Genomic DNA, 18,548 nt, shown 5'->3' with positions numbered 1-18,548 from the left:
ATAGGAACCACTTATGAAATGTTAGGCACCTAACACACGTGTGCATTGGAGAGTTGAGATGGCAGATAGGTTTGACTCAGTGAACTGAGCAGGGCAATAATGTGCAGGGCTCTAATCACAATTCTATCTATTGGCCAGTCATTGACGAATAAACTAACTTACTTGGCAGAGCAGAGCATGATTTCATTATTATGTGCATAATTTACATAACAGTGTGTGGATATCTCATGAATGCATTAAAAGTATTATATTGTTTGTATACTATGAGGTTATTACAAGGATACCTCAAAGTATACACAAAGACAGTACAGCAAGTGTATCGACCGACGCACAGCGTAGGTTGATGCGTGGCGTACTGACTAAGTGCATAGTTTGAGGTATCCTCATAGAAACCTTATTATTATACATCTTTTCCTTCCAAGGATACATCATGCGAATGCCGAAATCAAAAACACTTTCTCACGGAATCATTCCATATTGGAATTCGCATTTTCCTTATATGGTACATGTAGGATGAAAATACCCTGTAAAATACCGCAAAATTACGGCACGCTGGTGCGGTGACAGATGTATAATACTTTATTATAATAACAACCTTATAAAATAAATATTATATGACAACGAGGCGCCATGGCGTAATGGTTATCACTCTAGACTGGCATTCACAGGGTTGTGAGTTCTAGTCTTGACTATACCATGGTGTTGTATCCTTGGACAAGATACTTTACTCCTACTGCCTCTCTCTACCCATGAAGAAATAGGAACCACTTATGAAATGTTAGGCACCTAACACACGTGTGCATTGGAGAGTTGAGATGGCAGATAGGTTTGACTCAGTGAACTGAGCAGGGCAATAATGTGCAGGGCTCTTGAGCATGACGTTGTCAAAGATTTGGGTGCTATAATAATATGGGCATTATATGCATTATTATACATCTGTCACCGTAACGCCATAAGTTACAGAGTGTCGTAATTTTGTGGGGTATTTTCATCCTACCATATAAGGAAATGCAAATTCCAAATATGAAATGCTTTCGCGCATAAGTTTCTTTTAATAAAAGCAAACATGGCTGCCACCAGTTCGCTGATTCTGTTCCCAATTTTTTGGATTTTGGCATTCCCATGATGTATCCTTGGAAGGAAAAGATGTATAATAATAAGGTTATTACGAGGATACCTCAAAGTATGCACTCAGACAGTACACCATTGCATCAACCTTCGATGTACGTCGGTCGATACTCTTGCTGTACTGTCTTCATGCATACTTTGAGGTATCCTCGTAATAACCTCATATTATTATCACCAATTGAATTGATTCTTTTTTGTAATAAAAGATAACTTACTAATATATTTTTATTTTCATAGGTTGAAACCATGACTGAGTTTCCAACTTCTGCGGAAGATAAATTGGAATCAGTACCTATTCCTGCTGCAATTATTACTAGTGCTGTTGAGACAAATGATGCTGCGTCATCATCATCAGCACTACTTATTACAAACGGCAATACAAATGAAACAATGAAGATAAAACAAGAACAGGTACAGGAAGAATTAAAGAAACTTACAAAAGAAAAGCAATCTGATGTGCCTTTATTAAAAGCCTTATGCAATGATAAAACACTATTGGCTTTAGCTGAAAAACAGGACACTTGTGAGCCAGATGGAACACTGCCAAGGAATCTACCTGAAACAGAGAGTCATACAAGTAGTACAAGTTCTACTTTAAAAGAAAGAAACTCTAGAAATGCATCTTTGAATACAATTATTGTGGACAGTAATAGTTCAGTAGAATCAGATCACTGCAAGACAATTGACAATTATCATGGTCTAAATAAACATCACACTTTACCTGCCTTATCAGGAACATCAAGACATGATTATGATAAAAATCTACAGGTGGATATATCATTAGCTGATGGCATAATGAAGTGTCAAACACTGCCAGCAAAGATGAATGCAGGAGGAGGACATGTCATACCATCTGGTGCTGATCCAGAAGACATTTATAGAGATGATGTGACTTCTTTCTCTGCACCAAATTTATCACCGCAGCCATTGGTTGTCAGTCCTGGATGTTAAAAATCTTTACTTACAACTTTATGTGTATTTGTTAATTGTTTATTCTGCTAACATTACTGTCCTTACTTTTGATTTGATGGTGTGCTCATCAATCTTTTGTTTGATGTAGGTGAACTATAATTGAGTTACCAAATACACTTATCACAATACTTTGTACTTCATCTATGGCATTATCATCTATTGAAATTTCTTACTATGTCTAGTGTAAACAGAAGTGTGTTTTATTTATAAATATATATTATAAATTATATATTGTTATTCTTGAACCTTTTTTCTCTATTCTTAATTCATTTTCTAACAAACTTTTTTATTTGTATGTATTGCTGAATCTTATGTTTTCTAGCTGACCATATTTTGTATGTTTGTCCTGAGTGCTGTCCTTCTACATTGGCTGTCTTGTTTAGGGCTTAACAGTAACTGATTTTTATTACTTGTGTGAATTGCACATATTTATCCATCTTCTCAGTTGCCAGAGATTGGGTGGTCAAATATTTTAACTTAAGAAGCTGCACAAGCATAACATTTTATCTTAATTTTGTTGTTGTTGAGCTCACTTTTCTTAGAGGTCTTTTTTATAATATCAATTGTGCCACTGATAATTTTTGCTTCTACTTTGCAAATATGTGAAACATCACATAAAAAATATGACTCTATTTTAGCTATAAAAAAAAGATGATATTTTAAAAGTAGATATCCTGGCCTTACTTTCTGCTCATTTCATTTTGGAAGTACTGGAGTGTCTCATCCCTTAGAAAACATACCTACATGTATAATGTAACTGGACTTCAAGGACAAATATATCTACCTAGCTCTGTGAATGTCTGTTGTTTACAAATCTAGCTTACTTAATTCATATTGTGCAGTTAATATCTGCATTACCTATTCACAATCTCAACATTTGATGGTGTATGTATTGGTCAGTGGATGCACCTCACTGATTTGCAAAGTGTGAATGCAACTCTTAAGTGCAATTTTTTTTACTGAAAAAGGGATATTTTTTTATAATGTAACATGAGTTTGTTTTGATAATGTCAGCCCTTTATCTAATTTTGTATGACGATTCAGTTGTAGTCCTCCCAGGTTTGGTAGGCTATAATTCACAAGAATATATACTCACAACTGTACAGCTTACATGTACTTCTAGGTATAACCTCTATGTTAACATTGTATTGTTGTTTGATTAGCAATTCGTATTCGCATCAGAAGTTTATTGCCAATAGCCAAACATCATCGAGCAGTTTCATGGATTCGATTGCGATTCATTTTTCAGTATTTTAGGGTTTCACCAAATCACCAGGATTCTCGGTTCAACAATAGATGGATTTTATTTCAAAATCAATATACTAGTACTGTGAATTATTTTTCTTAATTATCTAGGAAACACACTAGACTCTTAAGAGAAAGCTGCTAGGACTGATAAATATAATATATAGAAAATGGTAGTAAGTAATCATGGTCCTTTTTAATTATTCAAAATAACTACACGTTTTGGAATGAATAAACAGTTTATATCATTCCCTATGAAAACCATGTATAATTTATTCTACTATTCTAGACTTTAACGTTTTGCTGTTCTATTTTCTACAATTGCTCTCTCAACAGGTGATTTTCCGTACAATTGCGAGATCTCGCGAGATGCATGAAAGACGCGCGTCGAACGTCTGCCGCAAAAATTGAACGATTTGATTTTGAACTAGAATTTCTTTATTTCGTAACTCACATCGACCGGCCGATCTCGACAGAGGAATATTGCTTCCAAATACCCTTATTTAATCGAAGTTGCCTATCATCAAATGTGGACAGCACATTATTAAGCATGGAAATGTCCCCCAAAATACTTTCGCGTTTGTCGAATCCCACGCGATGTTTGACGCCACTAAGACGCTATGACCTTTGTTTGTCCTGTTTTTACGTTCGATTTCACGCATAACGCGTGATTCTCGCAGTGAACGGAAAATGGTCTATTCAGATCCAGAATTAAGAAAGAATACTCGAAACATCTGGTTATATTACTAAGGACTATGATTACGTACTACCATTTTCTATATATTTAGACTTTTGACTTGTTTCCTGTATAGTCATTAGGTCTTTCCCTTTTGAATGTATAGGATGATTATTTCACTTGATATATGTCACAGTACGCTGTAACTTCCAGATTTTATTTTTTGGCCAATATGTTAAAATTAAATAGGCTTTCAGCTAAGTTTTGCAGACAATGCAAATTTAAGGTCAAGAACAAATTGCCATCATAGAACTAATAAAATCTATATGTAAAAATATTGAAAGTATAACATTATAATTTAATGTGTAGAAAGAAGGTAGACAAGATTGCACACATAACCCAACCTGTGAATTAAATCCTACCAATAATCAAGATACTAGTAACTGATGCTCTCCTTTGGCAATATTCATTGTGTACAATAAGTATGATATTATTCAGTTATTTTAAAACTGAACTATCTTATTCTGTGTCTTGGATTGAACCTGTTTTGATAAAGCAATAGACTATTTACTAACAAAAATGACAGTAACATACTGTGGGTTGGTGTCTTGAAAAACAACCCTATTTACTTGATGGACCCACAACTTTAGAATTCATCCCTATCTGTAATAGTCTTTGTGTGTCCTGTAATATTCATTGCCAAAGAAATAATTCAGGGATGAAATAGATGACCACTTTGAATAGTATGTTTTCACATACATTATATTTATTTATCAGTCCAAAAACAATTCTTTAACAATCATGTTTATACTAATAATGTATTTATATTACAACTTTTTTTATTATTTGTACAGATATTATATTTTATAACTCCAGTTATAAATATTAGCCTTTGCAAAAACTTTATATGAACTATTGTCTAGTTAATACAAAAGTACATTTAATGGCTATGCAGTATGTACATGTACCTATTCAGGTTCTAGTGCTTTTAATAAAATAACTGTACATTTTATGCTTGAAATGTAGTATGGTATTGTGATTGTGTTCGTTGCTTTGTTTCTTCACTGGCAGTATCAAGGATGTTGAATACAGTTTCACAAAACCATTTTTGATAACACTGGGAGATTATTCTATTCTGTAATTTATTACCCGTAATACACATCAGGAGTTACTGACCTTGTTTTAGAGAAAATCCTATGTTTGTATTATGCACCTGGATGTATGTGTGGGTATGGGCAAGTTAAGTGGTACAGCGGAAGCCCCAAGACATTTCATTTGCAAATGTGGTATTGTATCAACATGTCAGTGCAGTTCAATGTTGGTGTGTTTAGTACCTACATTTTTTGAGATAAAGTTGGTCAAAATATGTCTTTGAAATTTGCTTTAACTTAACATACACTGTACTTGATAAGCGAAGTATGTCATTATGAGATGATTTATCCACTTTCACTATCTTGGCCATGCATCGACAACTATTGTTCAAACTTGCTTACATACTGTAAAACATGTCTTTTTCGCGAGCGAGTATGTCCCTTTCGCGAATTTAGCAAGAGAACTGATTCGCTAATTCAAGATGTCGCTAATGACTTTATTATAAATTCAAAACTGCTGCCAAACAAAGAAATCAACAATGACAAGAGAGATTCGCTAAATAAACATTTCGCTATTACGTCATTTTACCACAATTCGCTAAAATTGCATGCCGCTTTTTCAACATGTTTCACAGTACATTGAACATAATGGGATCTTGATTACCGGTAGATCAGATTCAAAATGGCCGAATAATAGAAATTTAGTATCGATGAATACTGTTGTAGAGCCATGTCTCTGACATGCCTTGACTGATTTCAATCTTCACAACTACATCATGTTACAAATATTAACATTCTGATTCATAATGGCCGACACATTTCAGTTTTGTTTACTATAGGAGAAGACCAGAGGACTAACATGACTTGTTCGAACGTATTTTTTATTTTTTTTTTAAATATAGATAGTTCGCTTTATTGTGTTTTATTAAATTAAATTAAATTTTGGTCAGTATTAAATTATTTAAGGCCAAATTTCGCTTACATATATTTTTAGCATTTAGGAAGTTTATACAGATTGTGTTGTACTAAATGAAGAACAAAGTTTATGTAATATTTGAGGGACAAGAACTTTATGATAAGTAGTTACTGATATCTTGATTCCCATTGAAAAAAAGCATTTAAAGTTCATACCTGCTCTGACTAGATATAAACAATGTACATCGTTATCATTTTACAATGATTATTGTAGGGGGCCCAGTTACATTATCTCAGTAATGTAATTGTAAAAAATTTTATCACTATTTCTAGCTTGTAATTTATATTATGCTGAATTATATCGAATAGTTCTGTATAATGTCACGCATGCGTGTCCCGGTTTCATGCTCAAGCCTCAATGAGTAACAGGACAAGGTACGAGTAATAGTTTTTGAGAATGTCTCCCTCTATAGTTACTTTTTTTTACAAATATGTTTTAGTTCCGGGTTTACAGCTGAAAACGTGCGATCACCCAGTCAAGGTTTTGACCTCAATTCTCGGACGAACTTGACGTTTAAAACATCTTAAACAAAACATGACCGTATAACTTCGATTATGGCAAATGTAACCAGGCGGTTTCTGATACAATCGATTCAGTTTTCGTGGAAGTTCAACAATCACCAAGCTTCAACAATCTTAGTCAAGCAGCAGACTACAATTTACACAACTATCATGGCAAACTACGAAATGCGACATTTTTCGACAAAACTGGATGCGCCAATTGTCAGAAGACATAAACATTTGAAAACAGTACATGGAAAAGAAATTATTGACCATTATGCTTGGTTGAAAGAGATAAAAAACAAGGTCAGTCATTGCCATCCGTGATCGATCACTTTGGTCTTCTGTGTTATAACATTCAGCTTTATATCTGTGAAATAATAATGCTTTGGTCAATTCTAAAAAAAAAAAAAAAAACAGATTTGAAGATTTGACGTTCAAGATTTGGCCAATTTTTATTCCAAAAAATAGATTCCTGTCACGTTGGCATAAGCTAACAGATATCTGACTAATGGGGGGAGCGATTGATTCTTCCCAAGTCACATTCGTTCCAAGTCGATTCGTCACACAAGTTTATTCTTGCCACAGTCGATTTGTCAGATTTAAGGTTAGCCCACTACTAACTCGCCTAGTACGCACAAAATCCCGGTGATTTATTGTATCACATTTGTAGTACGTTAAACCGTTGATCCCAGGATATATTCATATTTCAAGATTATAGTGTAGTTGGTTAATGTTCTGTAAATAAAAATAAATAAAAATAACGCGATATATTTTATTATTTTGTAATTGTTCTTATGAAATTTTTTTTCAACAGTTCACATGTAATTGGCTGAGCTTATTATAGTCATTAATTAATATATACAAATACGCCGTACACACAACATACAGTTATTACCAGTAGTTAATAAATATAAATACGCCATACATAAATAAATAAGTGTGTCAGTAACTATATACAGTTGGTCGAACTCGCAACAGAAACCGACAAGACATAGCATACCTCGTACATCGATTTCAACTCTTTGTACACAAAAATAGAAATTGACATCACTAAAAAAAAATGGGACTAATGTGAATTTGGACCAATCGACTTGTGGGACGAATGTGAATTGGAACAAATTGACTGTGAATCTTGAACACTGCCTACCTAACTCTTTACCATAATCCATAATCTTTTTACAGCAAGTCTCAGAAGTATCGGGGCAGCCAATTTGCGAACTCGCTAGCGAATTGGCTAACTGCTTGGGTTTTGACTAAACAGTTGGCTTTTGAATCTCGCTGGTGCCGACTTGTGTTCACGTCCACTCTGGGCGAGTGTATATTGCATTAGGAAACATAATATGCTTTTACGTAGCCTGGTACATGTCCGGATTCCCCTGAATGATTTGCTTTGCGAGACGTGATAATGGCCACAGTCAGCTGGCGTACAAGTGATAATATGATAAATGTGATTACTCTGTACACCGATATTTACCATATGGAGGTAGCCATCTTGAACAATGATTGAAACTAATAAAGAGACAAGTTGAGAAACAGTTTCCTTCAAATCAGGGAGAAAATACATTTTCACATCCAAACGATTCGTTGGGATAACAACTGCTAATAAAATTCGACTTCATCGTTTTTGCGTGGATCCCTTGTATCCGAACACCTTGTATCCGAAAACCCTGGTATATTTGAAAGCGAAATCGCCATCCAACTAAAGTATGATGACCATCCCCCTACTGTTATATAGATTCGCCGTAAGTGGCATGACCACAGCACGGTGCCAGCAAGATTTGAAAGTCAACCGTTCAGTCAAAACCAAAGCAGTTAGCCAATTCGTTAGCGAGTTTGCAAATTGGCTGCCCCAATACTTCTGAGACTTGCTGTAAAGGTTGCTCTTGTTTTGTGGCCATTCACTATATATAAGTATTCTATGCAGTATCTTTTTTTTATATTTTCAAGTTTTAATAATATATTCGTTACACCATTTTTATTATACTTTTTTTAAAATGTTATTTCCAGGAAGTGTTACAGTACTTAGCAGATGAAGACAGGTGAGATTATGAAAGTGATTCTTTCCAGTGTCTATGTGGTAGACAGTAAGACAGCAATCAATTTCTATAATAAAATTAAAATAAACAGTAGTCATTATTTAAGGCCGGAGAATCATTATTAAGATGTTGAAAAATACAATTACATTTTCAAAACCATTAATATTTTGTTCAACATCATTTTCAGACACGTAAGGACTGATTTGGTTCAAAGTTGGTACACAGATAATTGTTTATGCATATTAAATTGTTTTCTGTTTCATTGCAAAATTTTAACAAACCATCAACCATTTCACAGCCTTGGTTGATTTCATATCTTTACTTATGGTGTGTTACTGATACATGTCATTTATTTTCACAAACCATCAACCATTTCACAGCCTTGGTTGATTTCATATCTTTACTTATGGTGTGTTACTGATACATGTCATTTATTTTCACAGTTCAAAATTGATGCTTTATTAGGAAAGACATAATGTTGTGAATATTTCTTGTGATCAGATTCAGTGTCTATGTAGTTTTCTCGTCTAATATTTGCGACAAGTCCTACTTATGAACTACCGGTAGACAAGTACCTTTGTATAAAGCTTATTTTCCCAGAGATACAATATAATCAAACATACATTTATATTTCTTTTTCATTGATGTGGATATACAATATAATCAAACATACATATTTTTTTTTTTAATCAATGTGGACTGTGACACATATGTCTTGTATTTCAGATATAGTAGCAGTGTACTGTCTGATACAAAGGAACTTCAAGAAGATTTCATAATAGAGACCATGGGATATGATGCAACACCCACAAAGCAATCACCACAAGTAAATTGTTGATAATTACCAAATTTTTTTTAGTTATTTTTACATGTAAAAATGAAAATCATAGTCATGGGTAACCTGACACCATTGTCTTGAAATCATCGCCATGATAACCAGACACTATTGTATTGAAATCATTGCCATGATAACCAGACACCATTGTATTATTAAAATCATAGTCATGGATAACCTGACAACATTGTATGAACTCTTTGTTCCCAGGAAATTGATGGTTATGTATATTATGATAAAATAGTTGGTGATATGCCAGTACACTGCAGATGCAAACAAGGTATCAATTGTTTAATACTATATAGCAGTTATCCACAATCAAAGAGATTACATAATATTACTGCCAACTGATGCCTACTGGCTTATTGTATGTGTTAACACTGATTCTATATGATCTAGTGGTAGTTCAAGATCCACCAATACAATGTTGTAAATTACTGGTCGAAAATTCAGTATTGTACAATACTGATACATAATTGAGGATGCTGCTATACTTGTCCAGAATTGAGTATGGTATAGTGCTGGTCCAAGATTCAGTATTGTACAATTATATACTACTGTTCCATAATTGATTATGGTATAATACTAGACTAGAATTCGGTATGGTAAATTACTGGTCCAATTGGGTAGGATACAATACTGTTCAAGAAATGAGAATCGTACAATACTGGTCCAGAATTCAGTATAGTACAATACTGTTCAAGAAATGAAAATGGTAGAATACTATGAATATGAGTATGGTGCAATGCCACTGCCCCAGAATTGAGAATGGCACAATACTGGTCCAGAAGTGGGTATGGTGCAATGCTCGTCCAGAATTCAGTATGGTACAATACTGTTCAAGAATTCAGTATGGTACAGTGCTGGTGCAATTGTACTGGCAGAATGCAGTATGGTACCATTCTTGTCCAGAATTCAGTATTGCATATTAATGGTCCAGATTTTCGTATGGTACAATACTGTCCTGGAATTGATTATTGCTGGTGCAATTGACTGGCAGAATGCAGTATGGTACCATTCTGGTCTAGAATTCAGTATTGCATAATAATGGTCCAGACTTTTGTATGGTACAATACTGTCATGAATTGATTATTGTATAATACTGGTCCAGAATTCAGTATGATACAATACTTGTTCAAAATACAGTATGGTACAATACTGGTTTAGAATACAGTATGGTACCTTGCTGGTCCAGAATACAGTGTGCTACCATTCTGGTCCAGAATTCAGTTTGGAACAATATGATCCAGAATTCAATTTAGTACAATACTGGTCCACATTACAGTATGGTACCATTCTGGTCCAGAATTTAGTTTGCAACAATATGGTCCAGAATTCAGTTTGGTAAAATACTGATTCAGAATACTGCATGGTACCATTCTGGTCCAGAATTCAGTTTGGTTCAATACTGGTTTAGAATACAGTATGGTACCTTCCTGTTCCAGAATACAGTATGGTACCATTTTGGTCCAGAATTTAGTTTGCAACAATATGGTCCAGAATTCAGTATGGTACCCATTCTGGTCCAGAATTCAGTTTGGAACAATATAGTCCAGAATTCAGTTTGGTACAATACTGGTTTAGAATACAGTTTGGAACAATATGGTTCAAAATTCAGTAGGAAACAATACTGGTTCAGTAAACTTTATGGTACCATTCTTGTTCAGAATTCAGTTTGGTACAATACTAGTTCCGAACACAGTGTGTCAAATATAAATTTAATGTTTTTTTTTATTGTGTGTAGGTTATATGAAAAATAAACATGTAATTTGTTTTTGTATTCTCTGTTCTAGGTAGCAATGTAGATGAGGAGGAGGTTGTTATTGATTTAAACCTATTAGCAGCAGCTTATGGCCAATCAGCAATTAATGTGACTTCAATGAAAATATCACCATCACAACAACTAGTAGCAGTTGTCATAGAAACCTCTAACAGTGATGTTTATAACGCTCAGGTATGGAGGATTGGGAAACCCTCTCACATTAAGATACTAGAACAAAGCCATGAACATGGAGCAGGCTGTTCTCATCATGGGAGTGGTCACCATGGTGATGGAAATGAGGACTCCACAACTCATACTCATCATGGTGATAAGATGAAAGGAAATATCAATGAACAGTTAGATGTTATACATAATGTTTTCAATATCGGTGAGCTCACTTTTTTCTGCCCGAAACTATTTTTTTTTTTTTTTGCGCTTGTATGCATAATATATTTTACATTGATTTGAATGACTTACTGATTTGATTTTGATTTGTAGACAGTTCCAGTTTGCATAAATTGAGCACTTGAGTAGCTACAGAAAATAATATTTTGTTTTTCAGAATGGGGTGAAGGTGATGTTTTATTTTATACGTCATCACATGAGTACAGAGCTAGTGAAGTATGGAGACATGAAGTGGGAAACAAGAAATCACAGGATGTATTGATATTTGAAGAATCAGATGAGAGGTAATATTTTGCTGTTATAACACTATATCAATTTAAAGATAAATTCTCACTTTGTAATATATTCAAAACACTCCCACTGATTATTGTGAATAGTGGTAAAAAAATCTAAAATATTAGAGCACTGTACTCAAGTAGTAAAAACAAGCTTTTAGTTAGCAGGGTCTAATCACGAAATCAATCATAATTTTTATTTTTATCACTCAAAGCTATATGCATGTGTGTGCAACTTTATTTTAGGACATGCTCTGAGTTCAATTCTAGGATATTGTTAGATAAGATAATTCATGAAGTGTACAAAACCCAAAGTCACTATGATGTTTACAGGGAGTTTTTCAACAGATCACATAAAATGTGAATATAAATCTAAGGTAGCAGCAGGGGTAAAAAGTGCTATGAAAATAAACTACACATCATCTGAAAGTTTAGATAAAAAGTGAGAATGCAACATTAAACTGATTTTACTATTAGAAACTAATTATGATAGAAAAAATTCATTATGAATTATCATTTCTTTTGTTCAGATTTTTTGTTGATATAAGTCATACCAAAGACAAGAAATACTTGCCAATCTACAGTACATCCAAGTCTTCAAGTGAAGTACATCTTATTGATGCCAGTAAACCTACTGATCCGCCAATTTTAGTGCAACCAAAACAAGATGGACTAGAGTATTTTGTTGAACACAGTAATGGCATATTTTATATTCTTACTAACATGGATGCTGCACAAGATTACAAGGTACATCATCATCTGATACACAATTGAATTATTTTTTACTCCCATGTGCGAAGCACAAAATGGGAGTCTTTGCAGTTAGTTTGTTTGTATGTATGTGTGTGTGTGTATGTGTGTCCATCTGTTCCACTGATATCTCAAGAACCATACATCAGTTTTTGATAAAACTTGGTGCATAGATGTTTCGGGGCCAATGCGCAGATTTGATTAGGTTTTGGTGAAATCCCATGCATAATTACCTAATTTGCATAATTAATTAATTTCCAGTTTTTGATGTTTCAAGTAGTAAGCATTACATTTCAATGAAACTTGGTACATAGATACTCAAGGACTATGCAGAGATTAATTTTTTTAGGGTAAATAATTGAGCATATTAATCACCTAATTTGCATAATTAATTAATTTTCAGCTTTCACACTGATTTCTCAAGTACTAATCATCACATTTCAATGAAACTTTGTACATGGGTGCTGTAGGACAATAGACTGGATAATTGTGGGTTAAAATACATATTAATTACTAATTTGCCTAATTAACCACTTTTAAGCTATCACACTGATATCTAAAGTACTAATTATTCCATTTCAATGAAACTTGGTACAAAGATGCTCTAGGACAATGTACAAACCTGATTAGTTTGAGGTTAAAATCTGTTTATATTAATTCCCTAATTAGCATAATAATTCATAATTTTTTTTGGTTCCAATCACATTTCAATAAAACTTGGTACATAGATGGTCTGTTACATTGCGCAGACCTCATTAGTTTTACACTCAAATCTGTTCATATTAATTTTCTAGTTTGCATTATTAGTTTTCAGCTTTTCCATCACTATCTCAATCAAGTACAAGTAATTTTGAATTATATTTAATGTGTCTCCAATACTCTCAGCACATGGAAGTTCTTTCTAAGCTTTCTTAGATTCAATTTTGTAGTACGTATATTTAAGATTAGCTTGAGTATTAGTTTCACTTTAATGATGTTATATTTTGGAGTCAATGTGGTAAAAATTTTATATTCAGGAAAGTTTCATTTTGCATATTTATTTATGTCATACTCATTCATAAATAACAAATTTATTTTGTTGATTTTATACTCTAGTTAATGAAAGTTGACAGCAATGGTGATTTAACAAAAGAACAATGGCAAGATGTTTACGTGGCAGGCGAACATACAAAGATTATTGATATGGATGTATTTGACAATCACTGCGTGCTCTTAATGAAACATAAGGGTATACCTGGTGTTACAGTTATACCACTACAGTGTCCATCAGAACACAAGTCAATACAGGTAAGTAATGGGACAGATTTTTGAAATGCAACAACCGTAGAAATAAAACAAAACCATAGCAAATAATCTTACCAATGACTGGTCTTAACATCATCCCACTTTCCATCATTGAATAGCTTTGTGCTCTGCAATGACATACTAATTCGTCATCAGTAATCATGTATCAACTCATCAAACTATTTTTATTGCAGCTTCCCGTTACTAGCTGTGTACTACTTCCAAATGACAACCCTGATTTCTATTCTACAATGTATGACTTCACGTTGGCATCACCGATATTGCCAGCTGTTAAATATAAAGTTGATATGAAATCTAACGTAATAAACAACACAGATGGCGAGTCAGAATTTTGGCTTGATAAAGATGAACATTATACTTGTCAAAGAATAGATGCAATAAGCAAGGTAAATCATTATACAGTAAACTAGTATTCTCGTATCTAGCTAATTTTAGTCCCTGCAAGACAAAGTTGAAATGTGGATTTAAATTTTAGGTTCTGTGTGTGTGTGCATGTGTTCATGCAACATCATTTCTTGGACATGCCTGGACTGATTTTATCATAGTAAATCATAATGGGATACATACGTACGTTGATTAGTTTTTCGTTTTATTGACCGTTGGCCAACTCATGGTCATTTCAGTCCCTTGAATAAACAACTGAACATATTATCAACCACATGTGTAGACCAATTTCATTGGAACTTGACATCAATCGTGGTGTCGATTGTATTGTAGAATACTCCCATCATATTAAGATGTTACAAAATTATATGGTATATTAATTTTCTGTTTTGGTTTTCTGTTATTTAGGATGGTTGTGAGATTGGGATGACTGTTTTCTATCAATCCAACCTACCACTAGATGGCAACAATCCTATGTTAGTGTATGGTTATGGTGCTTATGGTGAAGATATGAATTTGAATTATAAACCTCAACAAATGATATTACTTAATAGAGGTTGGATTATAGTGTTTACACATGTCAGGTAGGAACAGATAATATTCCAAGCCATATCCTTACCAGGTCTATTTTCTGTATTGCATGGTGTGAGTCTTAGCAGATTACAACTCAGTTTACTGGTAATTCGGTGTTCTGTTTTGTCAAATAACTGGCAAGTAAAATTATGCTAATCTAAATTTATCTTGAGGTGGGAATTAAAATACCAGTAGTGGTATTATTTGTATCCATTATAGTACCCGGATAATAACTATAATCTAAAGTAATCAAACAAGCAGCCTATCGGCTGAGATAGCTCCGCTGTTAGAAACGCACATTTCAATTAAAGAACTGAAGACATCATCAGAAAATGAACAATATGTATAGTATCAAAGCAATCAAACTTACAGTTTTTAACAAGAAGTCGAAAATATCACTTTCTACCAAAAATGACCAAAATATTCACCAAAATTAGAGAATTGAAGATATCATCACGAAATGAACAAATCTGAGAAAGGTCTACATGTAGTATCTATATATGTAATATCAAAGCAATTGAACTTTTGGTTTTTAACAAGAAGTCGAAAATATCACTTTTTACCAAAAATTACAAAAATATTCACGAAAATTAGAGAATTGAAGACATCATCACAAAATGAACAAATCTGAGAGAGGTCCACATGTAGTACCTATATATGTAATATCAAAGCAATCGGACTTGTGGTTTTTAACAAGAAGTCGAAAATATCACTTTTTACCAAAAATTACAAAAATATTCACCAAAATTAGAGAATTGAAGATATCATCACAAAATGAACAAATCTGAGAGAGGTCCACATGTAGTACCTATATATGTAGTATCAAAGCAATTGGACTTGCGGTTTTTAACAAGAAGTCGAAAATATCACTTTTTACCAAAAATGATAAAAATATTCACCAAAATTAGAGAATTAAAGATATCATTACAAAATATACAAATCTGAGAGAAGTCCACATGTAGTACCTATATATGTAATATCCAAGCAATTGCACTTGCGGTTTTTAACAAGAAGTCGAAAATATCACTTTTTACCAAAAATGACAAAAATATTCACCAAAATTAGAAAATTAAAGATATCATTACAAAATGAACAAATCTGAGAGAGGTCCACATGTAGTACCTATATATGTAATATCAAAGCAATTGCACTTGCGGTTTTTAACAAGAAGTCGAAAATATCACTTTTTACCAAAAATGACAAAAATATTCACCAAAATTAGAGAATTAAAGATATCATTACAAAATGAACAAATCTGAGAGAGGTCCACATGTAGTACCTATATATGTAATATCAAAGCAATTGCACTTGCGGTTTTTAACAAGAAGTCGAAAATATCACTTTTTACCAAAAATGACAAAAATATTCACCAAAATTAGAGAATTGAAGATATCAACATGAAATGAACAAACCTAAGAGAGGTCTACCCAAGGTACATATACACCAAGTATCAAAGCATTCAGGCTTGTAGTTTTCAAGAAGTCGTCGAAAAAGTAAAACATTGACACGGACGACGACGACGGACAATCACTCATATGATAAGCTCCACTCGACAAAGACGACAGCGGAGCTAAAAACTTGTACATGTAATTAATAATTACATTATTTATTCCACAATTTGAAGTCTTCATTTTTATATTCATTTTCTCAGGGGTGGTGGTGAAATGGGAAGACAGTGGTATCGTGAAGGTAGACTGAACAAGAAACATAAAAGTTTTGAGGTAATCCGTTTCATGATTGCTTTTCAGTTCAGCCTTTGCTTTCAGAAGAATTATGGGCACAGATTTGTGCATAAAATGTTATATAATTTACATATTAAATAAATATTCCTGTTTCCCTGATATCTTATTATTTAGGTATGAAATTGCATAGAGCCGATAAATTTTGACACAGATTTGAATTAAGATAGAGATTTTATTCTTCTTTATTTTAGGATGTTGAAGCTTGTCTTAAACATCTACATGATGCTGGATATTCCTGTGCAGGTAAAACAGCTGTATGTGGTACAAGTGCTGGTGGGTTACTAATGGCAACAGTATGTAATAGATCACCACATCTAATCAAAGCTGCTGTATTAAAAGTATGTAATATTAGCCTTCTATTTGTGTCAACTATTGGCCTCACTATTATGAAATTAGGCGGTCTAAATGATGTACTGTATCATGATCATGATTTTATTTTCTAGGTACCATTTGTTGATGTTCTTAACACGATGTTGGATCCTATGCAACCTTTGACCTCCCAAGAATATGAAGAATTTGGTAATCCACTGGATGATAGAAATATACTTGATTATATTGACAGTTATTGTCCATATCAAAATATTACGGATCAGGTATTAAATACGTTTATATTAAATACACATTGGAAGATTGCTTGTAGACATGTTCAGTTTTTTACAGCAAATTTGTTATAGAGTGTACCAATACGTTCATTCTAGTATTTTTAAACATTGAGGCAAGGTCACAATAATTTTACTATGTTTTAAACTTTTTTCTTTGTTTTTCTAAAGGAATACCCTTCAATGCTGTTAACTGCAAGTATGAATGATACCAGGGTACCCTATTGGATGCCATTGAAATACACTGCCAAAAGACGACATTATCTTAACCAAACTAACTCAAATAAACAAGACACGTTACTTCTACAGGTTACTGGGAATGGACATTTTGATGATGATGACTTGTATGAACAGGTATGTAAATGTTACTGATATTTTTCAAATAAAGCTCAACAAGACATGTGTTACACTGATGAGTGAATTATTTGTAGACTTCATCAAGGATTTTGAAACAAGAATTGCTAAACAAGTTGGACTTGATCTGCTATAATGAAATTAATATAATTTAGTGTAGGTAATTTGTGCTTACCGGTATGTACCAGTCAGATAAGGCATAATTGTAAACAGATTATTTTATACAACATAATTAGGGTGATGACTACCATGACTCAACATTTTGAGTGCCACAATTTTTATGAAATAATTTTAATCAATTTTTTGTTCCGCAAACGCATTATACAACCAAGATCTCCAAGATGTGTTCAGTTTTATTTACATTTTTTTTGTTTTTGTACTTTTACAGACTGCACTGGAGTTTGGGTTTCTTTACAAAGCACTTGGATTACCATTTGTTTAACCTTTGGTACTCAGATTATAGTGTCACAATTCTATGCAGATTTAGCACATGTAGTTGGTTCAAGCATGGAGGTAAACCAGAGTACCTTCATGGTTCAAGCAATCACTGTAATCCAGAGTATAGTATGTTTGTACACATTTCATGTATTCTGTCTGCAGTTATCTCATCCTGCCTTTTGTATTAAAGAAAGTCTTAATCTGCGCCTATTGTGGCAATCTTGATACACAGATCATGGAAGTATAAACAGATATATCTCCATGCACAGATCATGATTACTGTAACAAACCCTCAAAAATGTCCAACTTTTGAGTTGCTGAGGATTGCTAACTTGAATAAAAGTGTAACAAGTTAACTGAGAGAGTGTACTTAGTGTTTCTCTTGTACAAGATTAAAGGGCAAGCAGTGTTTGTGGCTCAATGTCACTTTGGATATGGGTCCCATGTGATATATAAACAGGTTTAGAATACATCATTCACACCAAATTTTAACATGCAC

General features: G+C 33.4%; 2 protein-coding genes across 3 annotated transcripts in view; both read left to right on the top strand.

Annotated features, from left to right (window-relative positions):
* Positions 1-5,042, top strand: part of LOC100371139 (protein expanded-like) — a 36,762-nt gene extending 31,720 nt beyond the window's left edge. For both annotated transcript variants that reach the window (XM_085490845.1, XM_085490848.1), the window contains exon 14: positions 1,366-5,042. In XM_085490845.1, coding sequence (XP_085346971.1) covers positions 1,366-2,079 — 714 coding nt within the window. In that variant the 3' untranslated portion in view covers positions 2,080-5,042. The remainder of the gene's footprint in view (positions 1-1,365) is intronic.
* Positions 5,043-6,527: 1,485 nt separating this feature from the next.
* On the top strand, positions 6,528-18,411 carry LOC102808509 (prolyl endopeptidase-like). Its single transcript, XM_085490841.1, has 15 exons — positions 6,528-6,894; positions 8,599-8,630; positions 9,354-9,453; positions 9,673-9,742; positions 11,256-11,612; positions 11,787-11,913; positions 12,435-12,651; positions 13,750-13,941; positions 14,133-14,345; positions 14,752-14,927; positions 16,568-16,637; positions 16,850-16,996; positions 17,102-17,251; positions 17,429-17,611; positions 18,000-18,411. The coding sequence occupies exons 1-15, from the start codon at positions 6,643-6,645 to the stop codon at positions 18,051-18,053; spliced, it is 2,340 nt and encodes a 779-aa protein (XP_085346967.1). The 5' UTR covers positions 6,528-6,642; the 3' UTR covers positions 18,054-18,411.
* The last annotated feature ends 137 nt before the right edge of the window (positions 18,412-18,548 follow it).

The sequence above is a fragment of the Saccoglossus kowalevskii genome, chromosome 2 (genome assembly GCF_978046115.1).
Source record: "Saccoglossus kowalevskii chromosome 2, keSacKowa6.1, whole genome shotgun sequence".
In the NCBI taxonomy this organism is placed as follows: Eukaryota; Metazoa; Hemichordata; class Enteropneusta; family Harrimaniidae; genus Saccoglossus; species Saccoglossus kowalevskii.
Note: the sequence above shows the minus strand (reverse complement) of the source record. Positions and strands in the feature narration are given on the sequence as shown.

Excerpts from the sequence above, each read along its gene's own strand:
- LOC102808509 (XM_085490841.1), top strand. The coding sequence starts at position 6,643 with ATGGCAAATGTAACCAGGCGGTTTCTGATACAATCGATTCAGTTTTCG. Across the intron at positions 16,638-16,849 it reads AGAAACATAAAAGTTTTGAG|GATGTTGAAGCTTGTCTTAA; the intron begins GTAATCCGTTTC and ends TCTTTATTTTAG. Across the intron at positions 17,612-17,999 it reads ATGATGACTTGTATGAACAG|ACTGCACTGGAGTTTGGGTT; the intron begins GTATGTAAATGT and ends GTACTTTTACAG.